General features: G+C 38.3%; 1 protein-coding gene across 1 annotated transcript; it reads left to right on the plus strand.

Annotated features, from left to right (window-relative positions):
- Positions 1-1,004: 1,004 nt before the first annotated feature.
- Positions 1,005-2,703, plus strand: LOC308099378 (GTPase IMAP family member 2-like; the record flags this gene model as incomplete). The annotated part of the gene is made up of 2 exons (XM_080448121.1): positions 1,005-1,821; positions 2,686-2,703. Exons 1-2 carry the CDS (start codon positions 1,276-1,278, stop codon positions 2,701-2,703), a joined length of 564 nt encoding a protein of 187 aa, XP_080304247.1. The 5' UTR covers positions 1,005-1,275.
- Between the last annotated feature and the right edge of the window lie 8,357 nt (positions 2,704-11,060).

The raw sequence follows: 11,060 nt of genomic DNA on the forward strand, positions 1-11,060 counted from the left end.
TCTGGAAGCTGACGGAGGTACGATAGAGGACTTCATCAGTAAACAAAAATGTCTCGAAGACTTTGTCACTGAATGCAAAGGAGGACATCATGTTTTTAACAACAGAGTCGACCGCCCCTCTCAGGTCACTGAACTACTGAGGAAGATCAGTAAAATGGTGGATACGAATGGTGGATGCCACTACACCAATGAGATGTTCCGAGAGGCTGAGGAAGCCATAACAGAAGAAATGCTAAATATTCTGGTCAAAGAACCTGGACTGTCACGGGAAGAAGCAAGAAACAGAGCTGAGGGAGATAATAGCTTCATTAGGAAATGCACTAAGTTTGTGGTTGTAGGTGGTGTTATGGGTGCATTGGGAGCTGCAGCTGGGGGTGCAGCTGGGGGTGCACTGGGTTTGCTAGGTGGTCCAGTAGGTGCAGCAGCAGGTGCAGCAGCAGGTGCTGTAGGAGGTGCTACTGTAGGTGCTGTAGGAGGTGCTACAGTAGCAGCTTACGTTTCAGAAAAATGCATATTACAGTAATTTTCAAATTTGAATCGGCTATTCATCAGTTTAAGCTGATCACATCATAATTAATTGTAACAGAGATTTCTATAGTTCAAGCTTTTCATGAGCAAATCATCTTCTTAATTATGTTAAAATAACACACTATCACAACAGAGTGTCAAATCTGGACATTTAGGTCAATAGACCAACCATCATCTCAAATCGTCCTTTCCTATCATGGTACACTCTACTTCCATGCTTGTCTCAAATCATTACCTCATTTTGTCTATCTTATCTTGAGCTCGTACAATTGTCTTTAAAATGTTAATATGACAAACATTTATTTGATTGATTTTGTCCATCTCTGTTTTTAAATGCATAGTTTGAGTAATTTATACAACTTTTAGCAGCATGTTTACCCATGTACAATTGTGTGTGGGAAACACTGTCCATGTGGGTATACAGTAGTTTAATTGATTATTCATGATAATGTGTCTAAATCTGTATATTCTCACAAGCATTTTCTCAATAAAAAACAATAATTGTGACAAGACCATTTGTTGTTTGGTGCTTCTTGTTAAAGACTATAGTGTTCAAAATGCATCTTGTAATAATATTTTGTAATTCTATAATAGCCTAGTTTTCTTTTCCTTCCTTCATTAATAAGTTGCTAGAATCCAGACTAATTTCCATGTTTAACCTCTGTTGTTTTTAGGGTCTGAAGTGAGAGTGGTGTTGGTACAGTAGGTCAGGAGAAAGTGGGGAAGAGTTCATCAGGAAACACCATCATGGGAAGAAAAGTGTTTGACTGTAGTTTAGGTTTTGCACCAGTTACTCTGAAAAGTGAAAAGGCAGAAGGAGTTGTGTTCAACAAGAGGGTAACAGTGGTGGACACCCCTGGACTGTATAACAGTAAACTGTCAGAAGAACAGTTGGAAGCAGCCTTGTCGCTGAGTGCACCAGGTCCAAATGTCTTCCTCTATGTTGTCCAGCTGGGACGCTTCACCGAACAGGAACGCATGGCCATGAAGACACTGGAGAGAATCCTGTCATCTGATGTCAGTGATTACATCATGGTTCTCTTCACTTATGGAGACAGACTGGAAGACACCAACATAGAGCAGTTCATCAGAGAGGACGAGAACCTAAAGAAACTGGTTGACAAATGTGGAGGGAAATATCATGTGTTCAACAACAAAGATACAGGAAACAGAGAGCAGGTCAGAGAGCTCCTTGAACAAGTTGATACAGTCAGTGATAAAGGAAAGAGATATTATGTAAAGGGTGACTGGGTGAAGAGTTTGTTAAGGGCCATGTTGACATCTCTGTTCACAGTACAAAAGTTCTGTTGCGGCTGGAAAGGTCTGCTGACAGGGGCTGCATTCATTTTAGGTTGTTATTATGTCTCAAACTATGGTTCGGGATCCCAAGTGATCCCAAGAGACAAGGCGATGATGGGGTTGCATACTGACAACTGAAAAAAGGAAATTGTATGCTATGCTTCCATTAAGTCTGTTTAATTTGTTTTTGAAAGGAAGAGCCTGTCAATGCATTTTTAAGGCTCTGGCAACAGATGTACGCTATATACTGTATGCTTCCGTTAAAAAATGTGTATAGAAACGCTTTTCCGTAGGTTTTAAAATAAGTTTTGATGAGACAATTTCAGCAGGAATCACATTGTTATAAATATATTTTCTAATACATATTCCTATGCAGGCTACCAATGTATGCTTTATTTCATCTTTTAAATTGCAATTGTTGAGTGACCCAAAAAAAAGGAAAAAAAGTATGGTCCTTGTAGCACATGCACGCACACATGCACACACGCACAGACAGAAAAACCCACACAAATGCGAGGTCAAGCTTTTTATCACTATCTGCTCCAGTCTATAAGGTAGAACTAAACAGACTGATATTAAGGTGTGTTGTTGGAGACATGCTTCCTAGTTCCTACATTTGAGTTGAGTTGTGTTTTACTACCATTCATCATAGTGGTAATAGCTACAATGATAGATGAAAGTTGAGAATTGTCTTGTCTCACACTGTGCTATATAGCAACACTAAAATAGCATGTATAAATAATGAAGCAAAAACTAAGTATTGCAATAGTTACTTTTCCAAATAACTCATTACTTTAATAATGCAGTATCTCAGTAATTGCTAGTGCCATGTGGGGTGGTGTTTGTGTGCTTATTCAGGAGAAATACTATGGCTGAAGCTACTGTATCAGGGCTGGTCCGTGTATTTTTCGGCCATTTTAATTTTAATTTTATATTTGATAAATGAAATTCGGAAAACGGTCTGTTTTCTAAATACTATTTATTGTTTTCTAAATACTATTTAGAAATGGTTAAACAAAACTTAGAAATAGCTATATATGACCCGATTCCCGATTTTCGTTGGTGTAGTTCTAAACAGAATTAGGAATTTAAAACAACAGTGCGCAAGCCAAGCCATACTGAATTCTGTGTCTCCATATACCAGGCACGTCTGTGCTATAGCCACGCCCCCTTCTGTGACGCACCCGGAACTGATGAGCAGACTTTTCTTTATTTGTTTTTACATTATTTATCGACAATAAATCAATATAAACAAACAAAAAACACACACAAACGCTGGGAGGTGTCTTAGAAGAGAGCCTTAGAATGGCTAACTTTGGATTTATGAATATCAAAAATCGCTAAAATAACTATAAACAGTGGTGGAAAAAGTACTCATTTCTTTTACTTAAAGAGGTGGTGCCATGGTTTTGCACTTTTTCTGTTTTTCATGTGTCTATGAGGTTGATAGAACTTCATTAAGCCCCCTGGTGGTGTTTTTATGGTGTTTTATGTCTTCTCTGACTATTTTGAGTTTCTACCTGGAGGCTGAAACCTAGAGGGTCAAACGTGCCAATAGAGAAACAGTGCTTTAGTGACATAGTAAAAACATACCCTCCCCCTCATTATCATAACACAACAGGTGTGGGCATGAGGAGGAGGAGGGCCTAGGACAGGTGGGTGGTGCTAAGGTGGTGGAGGAGGTGCCAAGGTGAGAACCAGGTATATTTAATGAACTGAAGGCGTGTCCACATAAAACATAATTTTAACAATTTCTGTACACTTTTTTGAAAAAATCTTCCTCCTAGTATAACCATAATACCTGATGATTATGTTTTAGGGGGGGGGGGGGGGGGGAATCACTGAAAATCACGGCACCCCGTCTTTAAGTAAAAGTATCAATGTAGAAATACTCTGTACAAGTAAAAGTCGGGAATTCAAAATTTACTTGAGTAAAAGTACAAAAGTATTGGTATCAAAATGTACTTAAAGTGACAAAAGTAGAAAGTACTCATTATGCAAAAACTTTCCCATTTCTCAAGTTTTCAAATGTATAAAAATCTTTTGAAAATAGCAGATCTACAGCAGATCTACAAGCTCACGATGCATGGCATTGTGAGCTTGTAGATCGGCTATTTTCAAATAGCCGAAATGTAGGGCTGAAGTGGTTAATGTATGTTTATACATTTCTGTCCAATAAAATATTCAATCAATCAATCAATCCACCTAGCCAGCTAAAAAATAAATAAAAAAAGAAAGAAATTGGCCTTTGGCACTCTGACATACAGTATATAAATATCAAGAGTGATTGTTTATTATACCCACATAGTAATACCCTTTATTATTATTATTATTATTATTAGTTATTAGTTATTAGTTATTATTTATTAGTTATTAGTTATTATTATACAGTTATTATTATTATTATTAGTTATACCCATAGTAATTGTTTATTATACCCACCTTTATAACAAAGTTGTGCCTTCTATTTACATTTACATTTATGTTTTCTACTTCATTTATGTTTGCAAGATTTTATTTATTTGTATTATATGTTTGGATATTTAAGTTTTTATCTTTGAATAAATTATGTTTTATTTCAATAAATGATCCCTTGTTAGTATTCATTCTTTTTACATTTTTTCCACAATTTTCTCGAGGAGACTGAGCATTCTCTCCTCCCTTGCCTCTTCTCTTTTAGCCCTCTCCTTTTCTCTCTCCTCTGCCCTCTCCAATAGCTCCAACACCCCATCACGGCGCTTCTTAGCTGGCACTGGACTCTCTGTGGACCCTGATGGCACTGAATCAGGGGAGGCTTTAGATGATGATGCAGAGTCTGAGCTGGGAGGGTTCTCTGCCCATGAAGTGGCGATAAGCAAGGGTGGTGTGATGGAGGGCTTGCCACCTATCGCCTCCTCCATGGGCTCGTACCATTTCCAGTTTGCTGCGGTCTTCTCCCCTGATTCAGTGCCACTCCCTGATGGTGGCTTCTTGACTTCCTGCACACATTGCAATGTATTTGTAGAGCAAAATGTATGTAATGTTCATTTCAAATGCTGAATACAGCAAAAAAAATACTCAAACTGACATTTCATCCATGCTTACATTTAGGGTTATTAAATACAATGAATCCAAACCTTATAGGTCTTCTTGAGGTTCTCCCATTTCCTGGCAGCTCGGGCAGGGGACACCACACCTGTTAGCCCCAGCTCTCTCAACACAAGTCTACAAAATGTAATAAGTTATTAGACATAAGACAAAAAAAAAATTGAAAGACAACATCTTAGCCAAAACATAAGTGTAATTTTACTTTTATTGCTGTTATGAATACACACATCAAAAGCAGTGTGTGAAGTAACTAAGTACATTTACTCAAGTACTGTACTTCAGTACACTTGAGGATTTTTTACTTTACTGGAGTATTTCCCATTTCCAATACTTTTACTTCTACTCCACTACATCTCAGAGGCAAATATTGTACTTTTACATACATACAAAACATACATTAACCACTTCAGCCCTATATACATTTCGGCCATTTGAAAATAGTCGAGTGAGCTTCTAGATCTGCTATTTATACATATTTATGCAATAGTTATACATATTGCTTGCAGATCTACAAGCTCACAATGTGAGCTTGTAGATCTGCTATTTTCATGAGATATTTATACAATATACATATACACATATTTATTGTAGATCTATAAGCTCACAATGTGAGCTTGTAGATCTGCTATTTTCAATAGATATTTATACATTTGAAAACTTGAAATGGTACAGTCTATATAATGAGTACTTTTACTACTTTAAGTACATGTTGATGCCAATACTTTTGTACTTTTACTCAAGTACATTTTGAACTCTGAACTACTACTTATAACAGAGTATTTCTACATTGCAGTATTGATACTTTTACTTAAGTAAAGCAATTTAGTACTTTTTCCACCACTGATCAAAATAAGATATTCCTTCACAAGAATTTGATGTACTCACTCCCATCCAGCTGTGGAGGTGTTCCGAAGTCCTGTGAACAGGTTGTCATTCTCCCCCCTCAAGCGAATGAACCTCTTCACATCTTCATCAAGCCCTGAAGAGACAATTGATATTTATAATTTAGCCCATGTAGTTTTAAGTTAACGGAGCGCGTTACTGTACAGAAGATGGCAAGCATGTTAACCAAAGCTGTGTCGCTTACATTGAGCTAAGTGGTCGCTAGCTGATTCAGTCTTCTCCCCTGATTCAGTGCCACTCCCTGATGGTGGCTTCTTGACTTCCTGCACACATTGCAATGTATTTGTAGAGCAAAATGTATGTAATGTTCATTTCAAATGCTGAATACAGCAAAAAAAATACTCAAACTGTCATTTCATCCATGCTTACATTTAGGGTTATTAAATACAATGAATCCAAACCTTATAGGTCTTCTTGAGGTTCTCCCATTTCCTGGCAGCTCGGGCAGGGGACACCACACCTGTTAGCCCCAGCTCTCTCAACACAAGTCTACAAAATGTAATAAGTTATTAGACATAAGACAAATTTTTTTTTGAAAGACAACATCTTAGCCAAAACATAAGTGTAATTTTACTTTTATTGCTGTTATGAATACACACATCAAAAGCAGTGTGTGAAGTAACTAAGTACATTTACTCAAGTACTGTACTTCAGTACACTTGAGGATTTTTTACTTTACTGGAGTATTTCCCATTTCCAATACTTTTACTTCTACTCCACTACATCTCAGAGGCAAATATTGTACTTTTACATACATACAAAACATACATTAACCACTTCAGCCCTATATACATTTCGGCCATTTGAAAATAGTCGAGTGAGCTTCTAGATCTGCTATTTATACATATTTATGCAATAGTTATACATATTGCTTGCAGATCTACAAGCTCACAATGTGAGCTTGTAGATCTGCTATTTTCATGAGATATTTATACAATATACATATACACATATTTATTGTAGATCTATAAGCTCACAATGTGAGCTTGTAGATCTGCTATTTTCAATAGATATTTATACATTTGAAAACTTGAAATGGTACAGTCTATATAATGAGTACTTTTACTACTTTAAGTACATGTTGATGCCAATACTTTTGTACTTTTACTCAAGTACATTTTGAACTCTGAACTACTACTTATAACAGAGTATTTCTACATTGCAGTATTGATACTTTTACTTAAGTAAAGCAATTTAGTACTTTTTCCACCACTGATCAAAATAAGATATTCCTTCACAAGAATTTGATGTACTCACTCCCATCCAGCTGTGGAGGTGTTCCGAAGTCCTGTGAACAGGTTGTCATTCTCCCCCCTCAGGCGAATGAACCTCTTCACATCTTCATCAAGCCCTGAAGAGACAATTGATATTTATAATTTAGCCCATGTAGTTTTAAGTTAACGGAGCGCGTTACTGTACAGAAGATGGCAAGCATGTTAACCAAAGCTGTGTCGCTTACATTGAGCTAAGTGGTCGCTAGCTGATTCAGTCTTCTCCCCTGATTCAGTGCCACTCCCTGATGGTGGCTTCTTGACTTCCTGCACACATTGCAATGTATTTGTAGAGCAAAATGTATGTAATGTTCATTTCAAATGCTGAATACAGCAAAAAAAATACTCAAACTGTCATTTCATCCATGCTTACATTTAGGGTTATTAAATACAATGAATCCAAACCTTATAGGTCTTCTTGAGGTTCTCCCATTTCCTGGCAGCTCGGGCAGGGGACACCACACCTGTTAGCCCCAGCTCTCTCAACACAAGTCTACAAAATGTAATAAGTTATTAGACATAAGACAAAAAAAAATTTGAAAGACAACATCTTAGCCAAAACATAAGTGTAATTTTACTTTTATTGCTGTTATGAATACACACATCAAAAGCAGTGTGTGAAGTAACTAAGTACATTTACTCAAGTACTGTACTTCAGTACACTTGAGGATTTTTTACTTTACTGGAGTATTTCCCATTTCCAATACTTTTACTTCTACTCCACTACATCTCAGAGGCAAATATTGTACTTTTACATACATACAAAACATACATTAACCACTTCAGCCCTATATACATTTCGGCCATTTGAAAATAGTCGAGTGAGCTTCTAGATCTGCTATTTATACATATTTATGCAATAGTTATACATATTGCTTGCAGATCTACAAGCTCACAATGTGAGCTTGTAGATCTGCTATTTTCATGAGATATTTATACAATATACATATACACATATTTATTGTAGATCTATAAGCTCACAATGTGAGCTTGTAGATCTGCTATTTTCAATAGATATTTATACATTTGAAAACTTGAAATGGTACAGTCTATATAATGAGTACTTTTACTACTTTAAGTACATGTTGATGCCAATACTTTTGTACTTTTACTCAAGTACATTTTGAACTCTGAACTACTACTTATAACAGAGTATTTCTACATTGCAGTATTGATACTTTTACTTAAGTAAAGCAATTTAGTACTTTTTCCACCACTGATCAAAATAAGATATTCCTTCACAAGAATTTGATGTACTCACTCCCATCCAGCTGTGGAGGTGTTCCGAAGTCCTGTGAACAGGTTGTCATTCTCCCCCCTCAGGCGAATGAACCTCTTCACATCTTCATCAAGCCCTGAAGAGACAATTGATATTTATAATTTAGCCCATGTAGTTTTAAGTTAACGGAGCGCGTTACTGTACAGAAGATGGCAAGCATGTTAACCAAAGCTGTGTCGCTTACATTGAGCTAAGTGGTCGCTAGCTGTGTTTTGTACCGTATAATGGTCTAATGCATACATTACACAATGCAGTATTTATTACACGTCAACAACCAACCGAAAGTTACACAGAAAAATACTTACATTTGTACGTGTTATTTTCTTTTGCGGGCGGCTCCGGTCGGTCCATCTTGTTTGCACCGTCCAGCGTGTTGTTTACACCGTCGTGGTAGCACTAGCACGTTTGCTGACTTCTGCCTCTGCCTCAGCTGATTTTAAGTGCAGTGCGCGTGCGCGTGCGCGTGCGTGTGCAAGCAGGAGGCAGCGCAATGCATTGTGGGTTGGAAGCGCTTCTGTAGTGACCATCGCATGTTCCCTACTTTCCCCGATGCATTGTGGGATACTTGAGTCCACTATATTAGGGTACAATAATGCTCACTATACATTCGGACACTAATACAAAATGGCGGAACCCCCACATAGTGGACTATATAGGGCATAGGGGCTGAATTCGGTCGCAGCCATAGACTCTAGGTGGTGCTAGAGCACCTGCCCTTTGCCCTCTGGACCAGTTTACACATCTGCATCAGACAGCATATGGCTATTGAAACAAAGACATATGCAATTACGACGTACATGATGTGCCTGTAATAAATATCACACTACTAGGGCAGCCGGCGGTTCCGCGCGCCGCACAAGGTGCCCTTTTTTTTTACTTGAGCACCTGCCCCTCAAAATGTCTGTGCACGCCACTGCCAACCTTACAGCAAGCTAGGGGATCGATCCCCTGAATGAATGCAGTCTGGCCATTTTAAAGTCTGCCAATAAACCCCACCCTTGATTAGAAACAAGGAGCACCTGGCTGATACTGCCTTAGTAACAGGTTCACCTGGTTACATTATGGAAGGACTAAGTGCTTGACAAAAAGAACAGAAAGTAATGATATGTCTACAAGCTATCAATAGGATTTGTTCTTCTACTGCAGAAATGGAAAAATGAGTTCATATCCTGGGATCCCTCTAAGTTCTGTGGAATTCAGCGTGTTTCTGTACCGAGTGGTACGCATTTTTGACACAAGCTATGGATCTGTAGTGCCAATTGTGGTCCCAAGTCTCATGTCTTCACATACAGTAGTTTGGGTGCACAGCATCCTGGGTATGGACGACTAGTCATTAATGTTATTGGTGTTACACAACAAATGTGAAATGTTTTATAAAAATGTATAAAGCACCTTTAACCAAGGCGCTTTACACAGGTTATGTATTACTTTCACACACTCACACACACATTCATACACCGATGGCGGAGGAAACCATGCAAGGCACCAACCTGCTCATAGAGAGCAATTAGGGGTTCTGTGTGTTGCTCAAGGATACTTGCAAAGTTTGCAGGAGGGGCCCATTTTGCACAAAGGTCACATTTGTGCAGGTCAACACAGGTTCAAAAAACATGCGGTCAATCTGTGAACAAGACAGGCAGAGAGGGAGTAGAACTAAACAAACACACTGGACACAGTGCCGGCATGCAGTGAGTGGGTGAAGGTCAGTGGTGTAAAAAGTACTCAAATGCTTTACTTAAGTAAAAGTATCAATACTGCAATATAGAAATACTCAAAAAGTATTCGCACCAAAGTGTACTTTAAGTACCAAAAATAAAAGCACTAAAATGTTTGAAAATTGCCGATCTACAAGCTCACAACGCGTCGCGATGCTACACGTTGTGAGCTTGTAGATCTGCTATTTTCAAATAGCCTATGTATAAAATAGGGCTAAAGTGGATATTTCATAATATCATAATTTATATCTGAAATGTAACTAGTAACTAAAGTTTTCAAATAATTGTAGTGGAGTAAAAGTACAATATTTGCCTCTGAGATGTAGTGGAGCAGAAGTAAAAGTATTGGAAATTGGAAATACTCAAGTAAAGTACAAATACCTCAAAATTGTACTTAAGTACTAACAGTACTTAAGTAAATGTACTTAGTTACTTTCCACCACTGGCGAAGGTATCTGTGGTATAGCCTGGTGTGTCGCCAGACTGATGATCACGTGGGATTCACTCACAGGTTCCCCTCTTAGTATCGTGGAGAGAGAACATGTGAGGTGATCCCACGTGATCAGTCTAGCAATGCCATGCAGGCTATATCTGTGGAGCTTCAGCAGACACAGGAGCAGACACAGCAGTGGCTGAAGGTATCTTCAGGCACCCGGCAGTGAGGCAGCAGGATGAAGACGGTTCTGTGGCTGAGTGTGGCCTCTCTGCTCCTGTTTGATCTAGCCGTGGAGCTGCACTGTATATAGATCTAATCCACCACCTCCTGCATACCACGATGAGACTGGATGATCTCACAACGATGACATGCTTTATAGGAGCCGTGTCCACAGAAAGAGTTTTGTGGTGGAGGAGCGCTTTGGGGATATCGTTGCTGTCGGCAGAAACCTCTTATGTCCATATTTAAACTTTTTGTGTTTTGTTTTTGTAAATTAATTCCCTACTTGATCATACTACAGTGTCACACAAAAGTATCAAAAA

This window comes from Gymnoscopelus braueri (assembly GCF_963280865.1).
Source record: "Gymnoscopelus braueri genome assembly, chromosome: 13".
Lineage (NCBI taxonomy): Eukaryota > Metazoa > Chordata > Actinopteri > Myctophiformes > Myctophidae > Gymnoscopelus > Gymnoscopelus braueri.